The 18,067-nt window shown below is 43.7% G+C and overlaps 1 protein-coding gene across 4 annotated transcripts in view; it reads left to right on the top strand.

Moving 5' to 3' along the window:
• Nucleotides 1-18,067, top strand: part of PKP3 (plakophilin 3) — a 176,923-nt gene that overhangs the window by 105,542 nt on the left and 53,314 nt on the right. For all 4 annotated transcript variants that reach the window (XM_069223196.1, XM_069223200.1, XM_069223199.1 and 1 more), the window contains 2 exons: nt 962-1,136; nt 2,885-3,002. In XM_069223196.1, coding sequence (XP_069079297.1) covers nt 962-1,136; nt 2,885-3,002 — 293 coding nt within the window. The remainder of the gene's footprint in view (nt 1-961; nt 1,137-2,884; nt 3,003-18,067) is intronic.

Raw genomic sequence — 18,067 nt, 5'->3', positions numbered from 1 at the left:
CACTGGATCTGATGCACTGTGGACAGCTACGAGTGCAGTATTTGAATTCTGTATCTGTAAAGCTGGCAATTAATTGTGTTTTCGTAATGAGTGGTGTCTGTTGTGGTTTCAGGACGCATAGTCTGAGTTGTTTTAAAATCCTGATGTTAATTGTTATTCTAAGAACCATGATCTAAATTGTTGTTTGAGAGCGGCTAATGCTAATCGTTGCCTTTGAGGCAACCAAAGAATATAGCTGTTGAAGCCATTGAAACAACTCTCATCCTTTGATGGTTTAAGCATCCCTGATTGCACATAACACGAAGCCATTACAACTCAGGTAATTTCCATATTTGTGAAACTTGGGGGTCTATTTGTGCTGCCATATTTGGAAAAATGCTAAATAAAACTCATGGTGTAAATCAAAGTTCAGCCCAGTCACCCCATCTTGCATCCATAAAATGACCATACCACCGTATGCAAAGTGATATGTACAAACACAGTCATACAGTGTATCTTTGTGTCTCTTCCGGAATTAATTTTGCCTAAGTTATTCGAAGAGAGAAACACGAATTTCACAGACAATGTGTTTCTCACCTTCATTGAGCTGCCAGTATGCAACGTTTACATAATAAAAGGTTGGGACCCGAAATCTTCAACAAGGTTGGCAAATAGCTAAGCTAGAATTCCTCAATGTCTCAACCACGTGTCCTCAATGTGATGACAGTGCAGGGCCGAAAATAACATATTGTCAACCAAGGCAGGTCTGGGATCAACGTGAATCTCAAAGGTCACCTGTGGACTAGTAGATAGCACTGAAACTTCTAAATATCCAAAATATCCATTCTATCCAAGCTACCTGATCATGATCCCGAACAAGAAGGTCAGAACAGAACCATCAAGCAGTCCATCTGTATGGGGTTAGGTGGCTTCGGTAAAGTCATTAGTCTTATTCTCCCTTCCTTCATCCACTTTCTCACAGGGATTCTGTGGAACCTTTCCTCCAGCGATGACCTCAAGGACCGGTTGGCCCAGGACACACTAGACCAGCTCACTGATCGAATCCTGAAGCCTCTGTCCGGTGTTGGGACATCAGCCGTCATCCAGCAGAACGCATCGGAGTCTGAGATCTTCTATAACGCCACTGGCTTTCTCAGGTAAAGGAAGTCTCAACTCCCCCTCCTTGGGTGCTTAGAAGAGGATGTTTCACAGTGGTCTGTGAGAGGTGAAGGCCAATTTGAGCTAGGGCTTCGTTTTGTGTTTGCTTCCTTACTACACATATAAGACCTCTCACTTATTGTTTGCTTACAATGCTTCTGTTGTAGCTAGCCACTGTAACTGTGCTACTGTGAAACTCTTGTTCCTGCTGGGGAAGTTCCACGTGCAAACCTCCTGCAGTTAGTTGTGCACAGGTGGAAGACAGAGGAAGTGAGATGCACACGAAAAGATAACTATCCCCTCTATTGCAGGAGCTGAGATCTAGTGGCCAGGGTCTTGATCTTGAATTCTCATTGAAATCTGAAGCCATTGTTTCTAATCCCACCTTTCACACTTGACCGCATATCTGGGCAAATCGCCTTATCCTTCTGTGCCTCTTATTGTAAATTTGATAACGTTTAATTTGTAAAGCAGATGAACAGTCCGCTGACTAGTGCTGTCCCAATTATATGTCCCTACTCCCTCCACATGGAAGCTGGTTTCTGTAATCCAGTCTCTGCTTGTTATATCAGTCCCTTTCGAAATGTGCCTTCTGCAAAAAAATGTGACAGCTGGGTTTCTCTTTGGAGCTTGGCCTGTGCTATAATAAATATCTGAAAATGTAGGAAAGATCACAGCTTGTGGAGGGTAAATTTTCTGACTTCAATGTGGAAACGGCCAACCACCGCCCCCTCACTTAAAGTTGGGAGCTACATCACTCACGGAGGACAATCTCTTCAGCCCTCACCTGTAGTAGGAAGCTATACAAGGATACAGCTAAACCACTATTTGCCAAAGGGGCATCACGTAACTAGTCTGAGACCAGAATCTCAGCCTCACCTGCAGTAGGAGACTATGGCCCATATTGATACTTTTTTAGTGCCGCATTTGTGCCACTTTTTGACGCAAAAACAGCACAAATGTACAAAATTCAATTGTATTTTGCAAGTTTGCACCGCTTTTGCGTCACAAAAAGGATACAAATGCGTTGCTAAAAAAGTATATATATGGGCCTATATCTCTCCGAATGGATGGTCACGTCAGCCTTCTCCTGTAGTACAGTACCATGCCACACAGACCAAACCACTTCAGGCCTCACCTGTTGGGTGGCACTTCATCGCCAAAAGAGTGCCATAGAGAAGTTGGTATTGAGGTAAAGAAGTAGAAATTGAATCCTTGAACCCAGAACCTCAAGGCTCACTAGACAGTCCTGAGTATAATAGATTGTCTGAGTTTCTGTAGTGCAGAGGAGGGGTCGGTTCAAAGACTCATTGAATGGAGGAGGCCTGAGTCTGTGGAGATTATCCTATGGAATGTTACTCTTAAGGTCTAACAGTTTGGACTGCTCAATGCTGAAAGGCCGGAGTGAAATAGATTACTTCTCAAACGACTTGGGGCAGCTCTTGAAGGCATTTCACAGAATTTTCAGACAGCAGTAAAAAAAAAGTGGGGCTTTGTTGGTTACTGTCAAGAGCAGTTAGCAGAATACAGGTGCAGCAGTTGAAGGTATCTCGCAGGACGAGGGGGAAGCAGTTGTAAGTATCTCAAAAAAAGTATATACCGCAATTGTCCATGTCTCTCATGATATGAGGAAGGACGCTGAGGTCCACCAGTTCGGTGCGTTTGACTGTGATACCTCTTGAAAGATGCGAGGCCAGTTCTTGAAGTATTTTTATGCACTCACCAGTCTTCCTTGTATCTTGTTCAGGAACCTCAGCTCAGCTAGCGACAAGACGCGGCAGAAGATGCGAGAGTGCCCTGGCTTGGTGGATGCTATGGTCACCTACACCACACGAGCTTTGGAAGTTGGCAAAGCTGAAGACAAGGTAAGATTGCTTGCTCGCAGTTAGCACAGAACAGCAGCTGCATGCACATGCTGGCACTGCTATGGCCTTCCAGAACGTCTAACGAGTAACAAATCTTAAAAAGGTTCCATGATTTCTGAGTTGTCTACTAAGCTGCCCTCAGCTTCAGTGTCATGTGGGCACATGGGCTAAGGCTTGTTGGAGTCTTTGCCAACATAGACAAGAATTCTGCAGGAGGGAAATGCAGATCCTATACAGGTATTCAAGGTTAGTGCATGCACTAGACCTGCCCAGCCGAGGTACGGCCAAAGAGGTGGCATTGAGCATGGTATCCCTGTTGTACCAAAACAACTTTGAGTTATGCTTCAATGTGCTATCCATGCAGAGACCTATTCAGTAATCAGAGTTTGACCTGAGGGTCCTGATTTAGAGTTGGATGGTAATGAGAAAAGCATCTAATTTTAGCAGTGAGTGCTGCATCTGGAGGGGCATTCAACCTTTGATCCGAATCTGATGGCTCTACAGTGCCAAAAATCAGGACAATATGGTTAAGTAAATTCCATATATGGATGTAGCACTTACTACAAAAATCTGAATATTTTCCATTACCCTCCAGTTGTAATTTAGGCTCATAGATATTACTGACAAGAAATGACCAAAGTGCCATTTGAAGCTGCAGTTGTCCTGACTTGCTGTAGCTTAATGGACTTGTACTGCCCCGCTTTGTCTTTGCTCTCACTTTATGTGGGTGTGACTAAGGATCTGGGATTCCCTTACCGATTCTGTCTCTGCCACCACTTTTGGAATATGACTTCATGTATGTAGCAACGGTTACACCAGGAGCTGTGATCAGTCATACCTTGTGACTCTTTGCATGGAAACCTCCCATCTACAATATGCTACTGTAATTGATTGAAAAGAGATTGGCCACTAAGACATAATTGGTTGCCTTTTGGTTGTTGGTGGAGTCAGGATTCTCAGAGGCCCCATTTTGCTTCAACCATGTCAGAGGTGTGACTCACACTGGTCACAGTCAAAGTTCATGATGCCGTTGCTGATAGAAGACGGAATGCTCCAGCACGTTCACAATAAAAGGTTATTGCAGAAACTCAAAAAACACATAGCAAATATATTGCTATCCTTATGTTTTTCAGATGTTGGGACCAAAAAGTGATGCTGTAGTATTAAAGGACAGGGGTAGAGTAACACCAGCAATAAGAACCATAATAAGGTAGTAGCCGTAGGCTGCAGGTACTGTCCAACTAGGGCTGCACAATGAAGTCCCACAAGATGCATGGTTTCAAAAGGAACGCCCTTAGTAATCCTATTTTGCTTAGAAACAAGAGATACAGGAACCCCTGGAAGCAAAATGAGATCAGTCGCAAACCAGACTATTGTCCGCTACTGGGTCCCTGGCCCAAACACACTTTACTACGCAGTAAAGTATGTTTAGATTCAGAAGTTAGAGGGAATCAATGTGGAGCAATACAACACTGTTCTGGGGCAGTTTTGCAATCCTCTGCCTTCGCGAGAGAATCCTTTTGTACCGTTGTTATACTAGGTAGTTATGCTGCAGGTGTTTGTAGCTCCTAGGCACACACTCACCTTGAGTTGTTTCTCTCTGAGGTCTCATTCAGCTGTCCCATTTCTGTCTTTTCTTCATCAAAGCAGTTTTCCTCCTGTTTGGTCAGTCCTCATCTTTGATTTCCAAGCAAGGGGGGTCTTGCCTCAGTGTTTTCCTTTTGTCCTAGGCTTAGAGCCTTTCCCCTTCAGAGAGGACCTGGCCTGGGAGCTGGATCTTCCAGGGCTGATTTGCGTATGCCTGGTTCCTGTCTGAAGTGGTATGGACTGAGGAGCTGCCTGAGTAATTACAAGTGTCTGATATTAATTCAAGCATTCCACTCATAGCTTTTAAAATGTCTATAGTTTGCTTTGTTATTACTTTTTCTTTAGGGTATCCATGAAATGCTCCTGGAAGTGTGATAATCAAAGATATGCTTTCAATCCTAGATAAAGGACTAGAATACATTAATAAAATGCTTTATATCATGCCACACCAGGACAGACAGCACCCGATTCCACCTATAGTCAAAACTTTTTTGACTAAGAAAGAGTGTTTCTGGTGGATTTCAGTGATTTAAGCTAGTTCTCACCATTTTGTAGCCATGCAACAAAGGTTATGATGCTGAATCTGCTCTGACACTATTTTGTCAATGGCTCCCTGCTGAGCCATAGAAATGCATAGCAGTGAGCCTTTTCTGAATGTCGAAGACCTCCATTTCGTATTTCTTCCCTTATTTCCTTTCTATTCACTATTGTGTGCAGCCTCCTGACAACCCTGTTCGTGTGTTATGCATGGCTTGCATAATCCACGTTTCCTCCACCCCAGAACAACCTCTTTACCTACCCACATACTGAGCCAGGATTGACATAAAGGTTGACAAAGGATATGGCACAAACATAATGGTAGACATGTCAACACAGAGAGAGGGGGGTTTCTGTACACAAGAAGATCAGGGGGCAATTATATAAGGCAAAGAGTAGCATCTACTACACAAGAACATGATGGACCAATTGTTCCAGGGGAACCAAGGAGTGGAGCAGGGACTATGAACAAGCAGGTGAGGGGACCATCACACAAGGAGAGGAGGTGGGTCTACTACACAAGAAGATGAGGAGGCAATCATTTAAGGAGAAGATAAGGGTGTACTACACAAGAGGTTGAGGGGGCAATTTCAGTAGAAGAGAAAAAGGGTTTACTGCACAAGAAGGTGAGGAGGCAATCACACGAAGTGAGGAGCAGGATGAGCTACACAAGAAGACAGAGGAGGGAGTTATACAAGGAGAAGAGTAGTGTCTGCTACACAAGAACATTGGGAGCCAGTAATACCAGGAGAACCAAGGGAGAAGCAAGTAGGTGAGCGGGAATCACATAGGCAGAGGAGGGTATACTTCATTAGAAGATAAGAAGCCAATCACATGGGAAGAAGAAGAGAGTTTACTACACAAGAAGATGAGAAGACGATAAGAAGAGGAGAGGAGGCAGGCCTACTGCACAAGACGATGAGGAGGCAATCACTTGAGGAGAAGAAGAGGGTCTTCTATAATCACAAGCAATCGCAAGAGAAGAGAAGTGGGGTCAGCTGCACAAGAAAACGAGAGGCAGATATTTGAAGCAAAGAGTAGTGTTTATTACACATGAACGTGAGGAACCAATTAAACCAGAAGAACCAAATATTAAAGGAAGCTCTACTAAACTATAACATGAGGGTGTAATTACTTAAGGCACGAAGAAGGGCTTACTAAACAAGACAGTTCAAAGTCAATTACTCAAGAAGGGGGGAAGGGCATCTACACAAGAAGATGAGGCAATCACACAAGGGGAGGATGGTCAATTAAACAAGAAGATAAGAACTTAAGTACACAAGGCAAGAAGGAGGGTCTACTAAACAAGAAGGTGAGGAAACAATGACAAAAGAGGAGTGGGGTCAGTTACACTAGAGGAGACGAGGTAATTACACATTGATTGGAAGATATGAGGAAGATCTACTATAAAAGCTGAGGGGTCTGTTACGTAAGATGGCACAAGGGGAGTAGAGGGTCTGTTATTGCAGGATACATAAAGGGAGGTCTAGTATGTATGTATGGCTTAGGTTATTCTCTTAGAAGAGGAACTATATATGGGATATATCATACAAGATGATAAATGCATGCAAGGCATGGACTACTCAAGGAAGCTGGCAGGCAAGGGTCGCTACTCCAGGAGACATACAGGTAGCTGGGCATGTATCTTACAAATTGAAACATTGGATCTAGTGCAGAAAATCTTTATAAGAGACATATGAAGTCTGTTATGGATGAAAACAGTGGGAAGGGAAGGTCACTTACACAGGGGCAGGAAGGGAATTTAATGGAGCAACATAATATGTTGTCAAAATAAACATTAAAACATTTCCCTAGACTGATCATTAGCATTTTCATACACGTGTATCAAAGCCACAATATTGGGGTGACCCTGACAGTCACAGTTGCAAAGGTACAGGGAGTGTTCATAGCCATAGAGAAGAGCAATAGTCATATCTCTATTGAACGTAATTATAGCATCATATCGAATTTGTATAGAACATAGACGTCATATAACCTGTAGTCTACCCCACCTCCTACCCCTCTCCTTTATCTTCCAGGTCTCCCTTGGCATACTTATGTATAATTAACTGCTCCAGGTGTGTTGTCTATCATCAAGCATATTTTGAGATGCAGGAATACCCCAAACCACTACCATGAAGCGTGCATTCTTTATCGGTTAGGGCCTGGCATTGTTGATCAGTCTGCTATGGGAGTGCGATCCAAGTCCCCCCGTCTCCCTCAGCTTCGGATATTGTTGCCATTAAGGTCTCAGATAAGGCCTGGGTAATCGTACCCCAGGCCAGCAGGGCATCTGCTGCCTTTCGTTCTGTGCATGTTCTCCGCATGTGTGTTTCTTCTGCCCCAAGCCCACTCATTTAGGTCACTTTTACCCGTGATCAGTTGTCAGGGATCGGGGTCTAAACCAGTGTATTGCAAGGTGTTGTTTCACTACTGTAAGCCATAGCAAAACGTACTGTCTGCTCAAGGCCTTCTTAAGATTGTCAGGGAGCAGACCAAACAGACATCGGGTGACCTGCCTCAATATTTCTCATCCTGTGGCACGCCGTAGGTGAGCAAGCATGTCCTGCTAGAATGGGACCACCAATTCCAAAGTACGTGTATGAAATCCGCCACTGCTCCGCCAGAGCAGGGGCAACAGGGGTCCCTATCCAGATAAACAGTATGTAAACGTTTAGGAGAGAGGGATACCATATGTACACTATTATATTGTATTTGTTTGAACCGCTCACAGGTAGATGCCCTGTGGACCCCAGCATGTATCCTGCTCCAGTCTTTTGGTTTGATAGACTTGTCCGTGAGACATTGACAAGTCTCCTCCAATCGCAAAGGCACTGCCTGTTTATCTGCTCGCAAAGCCCTGTACAGATGCGTTATTAACCAAAGCCTGATAGAGCGGTCCGTACTAATAATTTACCTGTATTCGGACGCTCTTTAGGCCGATGAATCTTTTGACTAAGTGGGAACTCTCCGTACTCTTATATCGATCAATTGCATCAAATCAAAAATCAATAACGAACATAAGCAATACCCTGATCAACATAACACTTAACAATTAATCCAGAATACATTTCGGCGAACCCTGACCTTTCAGTCAGGAATAACCACACCAGTTTATTCAAAGTTAGTGAATTTATTTCCCTATATTAACAAAGCTAGCACAATATAAATGTGTCTCAACACCATATGATAAACATAAATGAACATTAATAGCTGTCCATAGCGGCGGAACAAGTGCAATCTATGTAGCATTTGAATCACAAGACATTCGATAATGGCAATGCAAATCACTAAAACTATGATCTGTAACGAACTAATTGCATACATTTAGTCAGCATAACAAGGTCTCAAATTGCATCGTGCGACAGAAGGAATCCTCATCTAACCTCAAATTAGCATCGGCATGTGGGACTTCATGCAAAAACAATTTAGCAACATTAATTTAGAAAAACTCCTAACTAGGGATCTTGTCAAAAATCAGCAGTTGGTTACCTAAAAGAAACACAATGCAATTGTACAATTTCCTTTCATATTTACCAATTACGATCAGCATACAAGGAAGTCTTCGTCTCACAGGTACCGTTTCTCGATCAGCATGGGTACCGTTTCGATCGGCATGGGACGGGGCAAAGGGGCAAGGTGGACGGGGCAATTGCCTCACGGCGGCAAGGTAAAACTACTACTTCATGCAAAAGGGAAAAATCAAAGTTAAAGTCTCTAGGGCAAGAATCATTTAAAGTCTCTTTCTCTCGATTAGAGAAAGCATCAAAGTCTCTTTCAAAATGGCGTCGCAGCAAAGTGGGCCATAATAGCTACGAAGTCTGCAAAATGGCGGGATGTCCAGTAATGGCCGTAATGATCTGGCAAATGGCTACCTTCTTCTCGTGCACCTGGTTTTTATAGACAACAGTTCAAATCCAGTAGGGTCTTCCATTGGAGGGTTCATAGGTTAGCTTCAAATCGTCCAATCAAAAACAACAGTTCTCAAGCTTTTACTTAAGCATACATTATCCTTGGAGATGGGTACGCAAGTTGCAACATTTTATACCAATTAGCTCACTTTCAGAGCCTCCATTGTCCGCACCTGCAGATCGACCTTGGAGTAAAGAGAAAATATGCCAGGCTGGCACGAAACTTTAAGATAAGCATGTGAACGATCTCAGTGGAAAAGTACAGCTTCAAGCAAAAATACACGTTTAATAGCACATTGGAAAAATACGAGCATCTAAACCGTGAGACCGGGCAACTATGCCGAAGCCTCCACTAAAGTTATGCTAAGCTAAAGCATTTCAAGCAAGCAAATCGTAGCACACGTTTATGATTATGTCGGATTAGTGCAATTCTAATACATCACGTTATATAAAGCACGCTTATAAATGTTGGCAAACTACTCTGAGGGCACATTTTGTCCCCGTACAATCTTTATTAGTTCGGTTAGAGTCACACATGATTATTTCAACTCTACATTTAAGCGCTAATAAATGTAAAACCTTAATTTCTGCTTCATCAATCCCTCCTCTGATGACTACTTGTCATCACACCAAATCATGCCCACAAATTTTATTCCATTAAAATTCTGTCAGTTCCCTTTTCCTTTTAATTCCCCTAGTTTTCTCTTTGTATTCTTCTGCCATTCTTTTCATTATTTTCTCCTCCTTCCTTCTTTTAATTCTTTCCATTATCATTATTATTCCCCTTTTTATTCCCCAAATTCCAAATACGCAAATTATAACTATCATAATTCCCTCTATTATTTTTAGCAATATTCCATTCCAAATTCCCCCAATCCAATGTCCCACTGAAGCAAGTCCTTTTCCAACCTTCTCCCACAATCCTGGTTCTTTCAATTCCTTCAAATCTGCACTTTCTTTTGTTAGATTAGCAAGCATAGTTTTAATTTTCACACTATTGTCGGGAATATAAGTACAACAGTGCCGTGCACCAAGCATTTTGCAAACGCCGCCATCCTTTGCTAAAAGAATGTCTAAAGCAAGCCTATTTTGAAGAGTCATAGCTCTTTCCGCTGCAAGTTCAGCATCTATCAGGATTATAGCACCTGAAAACTTTGTCAACATGTTATCCACTATAGTAGACAACTTTCTTATTTTGATGGAATTCAGCACAACTCCCAATGAAGGAATCATGGCTCCAAATATATCTCATACCACAGCAGCTGCGGTCTCTCTTTTCTGGATACGATGGGATCCAGATGTCTTTTGAATCATCGATAGGTCATCCAGTTGATAAACCTTTGGGAACACTATACCCAAATAACATCTCCCCCACCATCCCTTCGGAAGACGATAATAGGCATTATACCCACAAATGTAATATACACCTGGAATGACAGGGTCAAGTCCGTTCATCATGAATGTGCATTTGGCCTTAAAGATAAACGTATGTTTACACTCACTCGCTCCTACAAAAATGTTATCATAATAAGATTCACCTCGATATATACAAAATTTCCCTACATGCCAAGCATCTAAAGCTATTCTCCCTTGTGTCTTTATTGCAGCAAAATCATAATTATCTACTGAAGTCCTCTTATGTAGCTCTTTTTCTAATTTCGCATTCATTTGTGCCCTTCTATCATCTGTACGATCTAAAAAGCTTATCTCTACTGCAGAGAGCGAGCAGTAAGGTTTTCCCTATGAGCGTGAGCCGTTTCAAAAGGTAGCATTGGCTCGAAAAATTCCCTCATTATTTTAGCATCCCAATCCTTAGCAATCTGGCTTAGCTGCGCTATTATAGGAACATATGCAAAGGTAACATCATAATTCGAGTAAAAATACTGTATGTTAGTTTGACCATAAAATCTAGACATTACTATACTACATGTAATCCCGTATGTAAGAGGCATGTGGTGATATGTCACCCCTTCCTTTACTGATGTCGGTATCTGTGTACACACATAACAATCTTTCGCATCCATAGTCTCAACATATTCTGTTAGCAAGCGATAGAAAACATTATACGAAAGCTCTTTCTTATCATGCAAGAGTCTCTCATCTATTTCTAATCTTTTCAATGCGGTTAGTTCAGTGACAGTAACAGGAGCAAAAGTAGAAGCGTCAATTTTCTCATTCTCACCCTTTCCATGCATTCCAAGCACAATTGCCATTATTATTAGTACACATGCAATTATCAAGCCTATACACTCATATTTACAATATTTCTTTCTACTGTTTTGCGTCATGATCTGTATAGAATCAGAGAGCTAGAAGCACCTATAAATGAACTATTTAGCAAATCAGTTACAAAGCTGAACGAGCGCAATGTTCACACATCAAGAGGCCAGTCACTTATCGGTTAGCAGCATTTGTCTCAATTCGGCAATAACTCAGTCTTCATCTGTTTAGCAAATGTCTCATCCGGTTTAACAATGTCTCAGCTGGTTGTTTGTTTTCACGTTAGATTGTAGCAAGCGATATCATTTATCACCCTTTCAATCAACAGAGTCCATAAAACTTTTCTTTTCTATTGGTATCTCTTCTTCTTCGTTCTCGATGCTTAGAGATACAAACTCGTCAGTCCAATCGTCATTGACTACATATGCCCATTCAGGACCGGAATATCTCCTGTTGGGTATCCTTTTCCTTTTCAATTTTGCTTCTCTTTTCGATTCCGCCTCGCTGGTACTTTCCTCTTTTGTTAAGTCTTTTCCTTCACTTGAGGTTGGTACCACGACAGACACTTCCTTTCTTTTCTCTTTCACTTTTGGCCTTTCTCCGTCGTTCAAACCTTCTCCAGTCCTTTGTTTAACTGGTGATATACTTAGTCTCCTCTTTGCACCATGTCCATTTGACGGACATGCAACCTTTTCTGTAGAAGCTTGAACTTTCTTGTTCTGTTCTGCCTTGTCCCCTCCTCCTCCTGGGGAATCAATCACGTTCTCCTTTTCTTTTTCTGTATCGTCTGCTTCTGGGAAAGCCCTCCTCTGATCAGGCTCTCCTGCTTTTTCACCTTTTTCGAGCCCTTCGTCACCGTTACTTTCGTCAGGCTCTGTATCACTTTCAGCTGCTTCAGGTTCTTTGTCACCTTCAGCTGCTTCAGGCTTTTTGCTACCCTCAGCTGCTTCAGGCTCTTTGTCACCTTCAGCTTCTTCGTCGCTGTCTGAACTTTCTCCTTGGTCTTCCCCAAGTGAGTCGGACTCTTCGCCCTCCAATAATATCTCTCTCTCTCCTGCTTCTGCCTGTTCGCTTCCAGTTCGGTTTTGTTCTGTCTCAGCACTCAGCACTGTTTTATCAGGCACTGGCAGTTTTAGCGCTTCAACTTCCTCATCTGTGGGACACAACACTTTCTTTGTGTGACTGGCGTGAATCCAGTTGGGAACCCCCGCACACTTCACGGCGGTAGTTGTCGTCAGGATCACTTGGAAAGGGCCTTTCCAACGGGGTTCCAGACACGACTTCCTCACGTGCTTCTTTACCACAACCCAGTCACCTGCTTTCAGTGCGTGTCCTGGACCTTGGATCGGTGGTAAGGTGGTTGCTTCCACCTGGTGAGAGAAAGAGCGAACCACGTCAGCCAGACCCTTGCAGTAGTCTAACACCATATCATCTGTAATATTCAAAAGCGCGTTTGCGGGAACTGCAGGAAGTCTCATAGCCCTGCCTATGAGAATTTCATGCGGAGACAATCCAGTCTTTCTATCAGGGGTGTTTCTCATTGACATTAGCGCCAAGGGCAATGCGTCAGGCCATTTCAAATTTGTCGATGCACATATTTTCGCCATTCTTGACTTCAGTGTACCATTCATCTGCTCCACCAGTCCTGATGCTTCAGGGCGATAGCTACAATGCAGTTTTTGCTCAATGTTCAGCGCTTCGCAAAGTAACTTTATCACCTCGTTATTGAAGTGACTTCCCCTATCTGATTCTAAAGAGATCGGGAATCCGAAACGTGGTATCAACTCTCTCAACAATAGCTTTGTAACTGTAAGGCTGTCATTTCTACGTGTGGGGTATGCCTCAATCCAGTGACTAAAAATGCACACAATCACCAACACATACTTTAGACCTCCATGCACAGGCATCTCAATGAAATCTATCTGCATCCTACTAAATGGCCCACTGGCCCTGCCAATGTGGCTGGCGTTCACAACTGTTCCCTTTCCTGGGTTCATCTGCTGGCAAGTGACACATCGATGGCAAACTGCCTCTGCAGCTTGACGAAATCTGGGGTTAAACCAATCAGTTTTGAACAATCTTATCATGGCATCTCTCCCTAGGTGAGCTTGCCCATGATAGAACCGCGCAAGCTGTGATAAGAGACTGTTTGGCAAAACATGTTTTCCCTCATTTGAAACCCATAACTCATCTGGTCTCTTTATACACTGTGATTTAATCCAGGAATCTCTCTCATCCTCCCTGACGTTATTCTGCAATGCTTTTAGTTCATCTATTGTATCTACGACCTTTAAGGCGAATGCTTCAGCTGGTTCGAGTTCTGGTTCACTTATCGAATTCCATTCATCCCTGAGTAATATACAGTTCAAGGCACAAAATCTTGCAACTTGATCCGCATATGCATTTCCCAGAGAAACATAGTCCTGTCCTTTTGTATGAGCACTACACTTTACCACTGCAACTTCGGCTGGCATTTGAATGGCGTGTAACAATTCCCTTATCCTTTCCCCATTTTTCACTGGGGATCCTGAAGAAGTCAGGAAACCTCTCTGTGACCATAGTTGTCCAAAGTCATGCACAATCCCAAACCCGTACTGACTATCAGTGTAAATGGTGACTTTCATCAATGCAGACAGTTGACATGCTCTTGTAAGGGCTACAAGTTCTGCTACTTGTGCAGAATAGACTCCTTGAAGCCAGCCCGCTTCCAAGACACCTGTTACAGTACATACAGCATATCCTGCTTTCAATATTCCCATCCCATCTCTTAGACATGAACCATCAACAAAAACAATTTGGTCATTTTCATCAAGCTTAGTATCCTTAATGTCAGGTCGAGGTTTTGTGCAAAATTCAGTCACCTGAAGGCAGTCATGCTCGACGTCTTCAGCGTTCTCAATTTCAGCATTTTCACCAGGAAGCAAGGTTGCTGGATTCAACGTAGTGCACCTTTTCAGCTGCACATTCGGTGAGCCCAGAATTATCGTTTCATACCTTGTGAGTCTTGCTCCGGTCATGTGTTGCGTTCGGGAGCGGGTCAAAAGTATCTCAACTGAGTGAGGGACCATGACTGTTACTGGGTGTCCCATCACTATTCCTTCAATCTGAGTGAGGCTGATACCAACTGCTGCTACGGCGCGCAAACACCCTGGGAGTGCTGCTGCGACCGGATCCAAAGTAGCTGAAAAATACGCTACTGGTCTGTTTACGCCACCATGGGCTTGAGTCAAGACAGACAAAGAACATGCATCACGTTCATGACAAAACAATGTGAAAGGCTTTGTGTAGTCAGGCATACCTAAAGCTGGAGCCCTGCACATGCACTCTTTCAATTCAACAAAAGCATCCATCTCATCTCCTTTCAGTTCAATTTGATCCAAGGCATCCTTCTGGGTCAGTTTCAGTAAAGGCTTTGCTAGAGTCGAGAAGTTGGGAATCCACTGGCGACAGTAGCCCACCATTCCCAAAAACTTCCTCACCTCCCTCCTTGTCTTGGGTGGACTCATTTGAAGTACGCTTGTTATTCTTTCCTTCATTATTCTCCGTGACCCTTTCTCTATCTGGTGACCCAAGTATTTCACTTTCTTCTGACAGAACTGCAATTTGGAAGGAGACACCTTGTGTCCATTCCTTCCCAAATGGTTCAACAGAGCAATGGTATCGGCTGTGCAGCCACTTTCTGTCTTCGATGCAACCAGTAAGTCATCAATGTACTGTACTAGAGTTGACTCGAATGGCAATTCTAATGCTTCCAAATCTTTCTTTAGAATCTGATTGAAGATTGACGGTGACTCAGAAAACCCTTGAGGAATTCGACACCAACTGTATACTCTGTCTAGGAATTTGAAACAAAAGAGGAATTGGCTGTCCTCATGAAGAGGCACAGAAAAGAATGCTTGTGACAAGTCGATGACTGAGAACCATTCGGCATCGCAAGGGACTTGAAACATTATCACAGCTGGATTTGGTACGACAGGGCAACACTTCACTATGATGTCATTTATTTTCCTCAAGTCCTGCACAAGTCGGACCTTTCCACTTGGCTTTATTAGTCCCATTATTGGTGAATTACATGGACTGCTTAACACTTCTTTCAGTACCCCCTGTTTTACAAATTCGTCAATAAGTTGGGCAACTTTCATGAGGGTGTCTTGTGCCATGTGGTATTGTGGGGTCTGGGGAAAGATTGCATTGGGCTTTACAGTCACTTTCACTGGTTCCACTCCTTTCATCAATCCCACCTCTTTCCCTGTCACATCCCACACTTCCTTTCCGACTGTTTCCCGTAATTCAGCTGGAATATCTTCTTCAGTTATCATCGGGAAAAGACAAATCAGAGGATACTCTTCATCGACAGTTTCCATCTCATCCCCTTCTACACTGTCCTCTTCTTCCCCATCACTGCTCGTCTGGATTGTTATTCCTTCGTTCGAACACATGATCGAACAACCCAATTTGCACAATAGGTCTCTCCCTAACAGTGCTATCGGGCTTGAGTCACATACCACAAACTGATGCACCCCTTGATAGTTACCAATGCTGACTGGTACCGGATCTGTTATTGGGTTCGTCAGGTGCCTGTTTGCTACTCCCACCACTTGAACTGTCCTCCCTGAGAGTGGCAAATCTGGTACTTCACTGCTCTTAACAGTTGAACGTGTGGCTCCTGTGTCAACCAAGAATGAAACACGATGACCCATTACTCTTCCCTCTACGTACGGACCCTTTTGATCAACTTCCAAGGATGCTGCAAGCACACAATCTCCTTCTTCTTCTGAACTTTCACTCTCCCATACATTGTTTATTCCACTCTCACTGTGTAGTGGGAACTGCTGTACGGTGCCATTTGTACTCATTACCTGACCCGAGACCTGTGGAGGAACCATCACTTGCTGCTGACTCATTGGTGCCAAAGGTATTTGCATTTGCTGATTACCATGGGTAACTGCTGTTGCATCGGCTGCATTTGCGTCATCTGCATACGAGGCATCTGCATCTGCTGCGGCTGCATAGGTTGTAATCCCTGCAACTGATTTACGGTCTGAAAATTTGGGTTTGGACCTCTCATTTTCGGTCCCCTCATTGTCTGAAATGCATTGACATCATTGTTTTGCTGACCAACACCTGCACCTGCACCTTCCTGCACCACCATCGGGCACTCGCGTTTCCAATGACCGACAATTCCGCACACGTGACACGGCATCACCTTCTTCATTGCCTGCACACCAGTCACAACAGTGTTCAAATCCGGACCATTATTCACAAAACCTCCTCTGCCTCTGCCTCTGGCCTGTGGCTGAAACATCATATTTCCCTGCAACTGCGGCTGCGGTTGCGGTACCTGCTGTTGGAACCCTTGCATCCCTTGCAAACCTTGCAGACCTGTCTGAGCTGCTTTAAGTTGCATCATCATCACTTTCTCCTTCAACCTTTTCTGTTTCACTTCAATTTCGTCGCTACAATATTTCGCATAATTCAACACCTCATCGATCTGTTTCGACTGCCAGCAAATCAAATGCGACTTTATCATCTGACTTATTTCTGGCCTCAGCCCTTCCACAAATCTGAACACAAAATGAAGCATGTCCTTCGCCTCTATTGTCTCCGTGCCACTGTAGTTCTTAACCGCCTTCAACAACCTCTCATAGTAACTATGAATCGACTCTTTAGCCTCTTGGGCCGTTCGATCGATCTTCTGCCAATCCACATTTTTCGCGGCAACCTTCGTCTTCAAATGCTCAATCACCTTGTAGTACAAGCTCATCACCATAGGTGATGGTGCACCCGTCTCCCTGTCTCTCTCTGGTTCACTTGTCGGCCAACCTACAGCTCTTTTGCAATCCTCCCACAAATCTGCTGGAACCACAATCTCAAAGAGGGTGTTCAGGTCTTCCCAAAGACATTTTGCAAGCTTCACAAACCTATCAGTCTGTTGATACCATTCAATCGGCTTCTCTCTCAGTTTGGGAAAAGCATCCGTAAAAGACTGAATGTCGCTTCTGTGCCATGGTACATGTATTAATTTTCCCCCTGCTGTCTCCCTCATTGGTAACATAGTTACTGCCTCGCTACTCTGTGGTCTTTTCTCATCGTGCTCTGTAGCACTGTCCCTCCTCTTTTCCTTTCTCTTTACCCATCTGCTTTCCCACTTGTCTAAGCACCTCCACACTTGTGCACTCTGCAGCAGTTCTCTAAGGTGCACCTTCATGCCTGCTGACCTCATGTGTTCAAAATCTGTGGTCCCAAAATCCAACCTATAGCTCCTGCTCAAGTGTTTCGTCTTGTCTATATCAACCCCGTTTTTGTCAGCTACTTCCTTCAAGCTTTTGTGTACCTTGTTCACTTCTTTTGTTATCCTGGGACATAGATACCTCAGCTCTTCTTCCGAGTAGGACTCTAACCTATTCACACCCATAGTCCCTTCCACCAATTCTTGTGCTTCCATGTTCAACCTCATCCTATTCACATAATCTTCTCCCTTCCCACTGTCCGAGCTTTGTGTGGAATTTAGACTGTTGAACCATTGTGTCAGCTGTTGCGCATTCAACCCCATCAGTGTAGCGTTCACATCGACTGCCATTGATGGTTGCGGCAACTTTTCAGTGTTCGATGACAGAGGTATTATCAGTGGGGGACTCGACCTCAACAGTGTCGACTGAGCACATATGGGACTAAACTCCATCAAGGTCCCAGATCCTGTTGGCTGAGCCGCTATCGGAGTTATCCCTGGAGTGTTTTCTATGCACCTCCTTTCTGTCCCATTCTGCAGCATTGATCCCTGACCGCTCATACCTAAATTAGGCTGACTGT

The sequence above is a fragment of the Pleurodeles waltl genome, chromosome 3_1, assembly GCF_031143425.1.
Source record: "Pleurodeles waltl isolate 20211129_DDA chromosome 3_1, aPleWal1.hap1.20221129, whole genome shotgun sequence".
NCBI lineage: Eukaryota > Metazoa > Chordata > Amphibia > Caudata > Salamandridae > Pleurodeles > Pleurodeles waltl.
The sequence above is the reverse complement of the archived record's forward strand: the minus strand, read 5'-3'. Positions and strand labels throughout refer to the sequence as shown.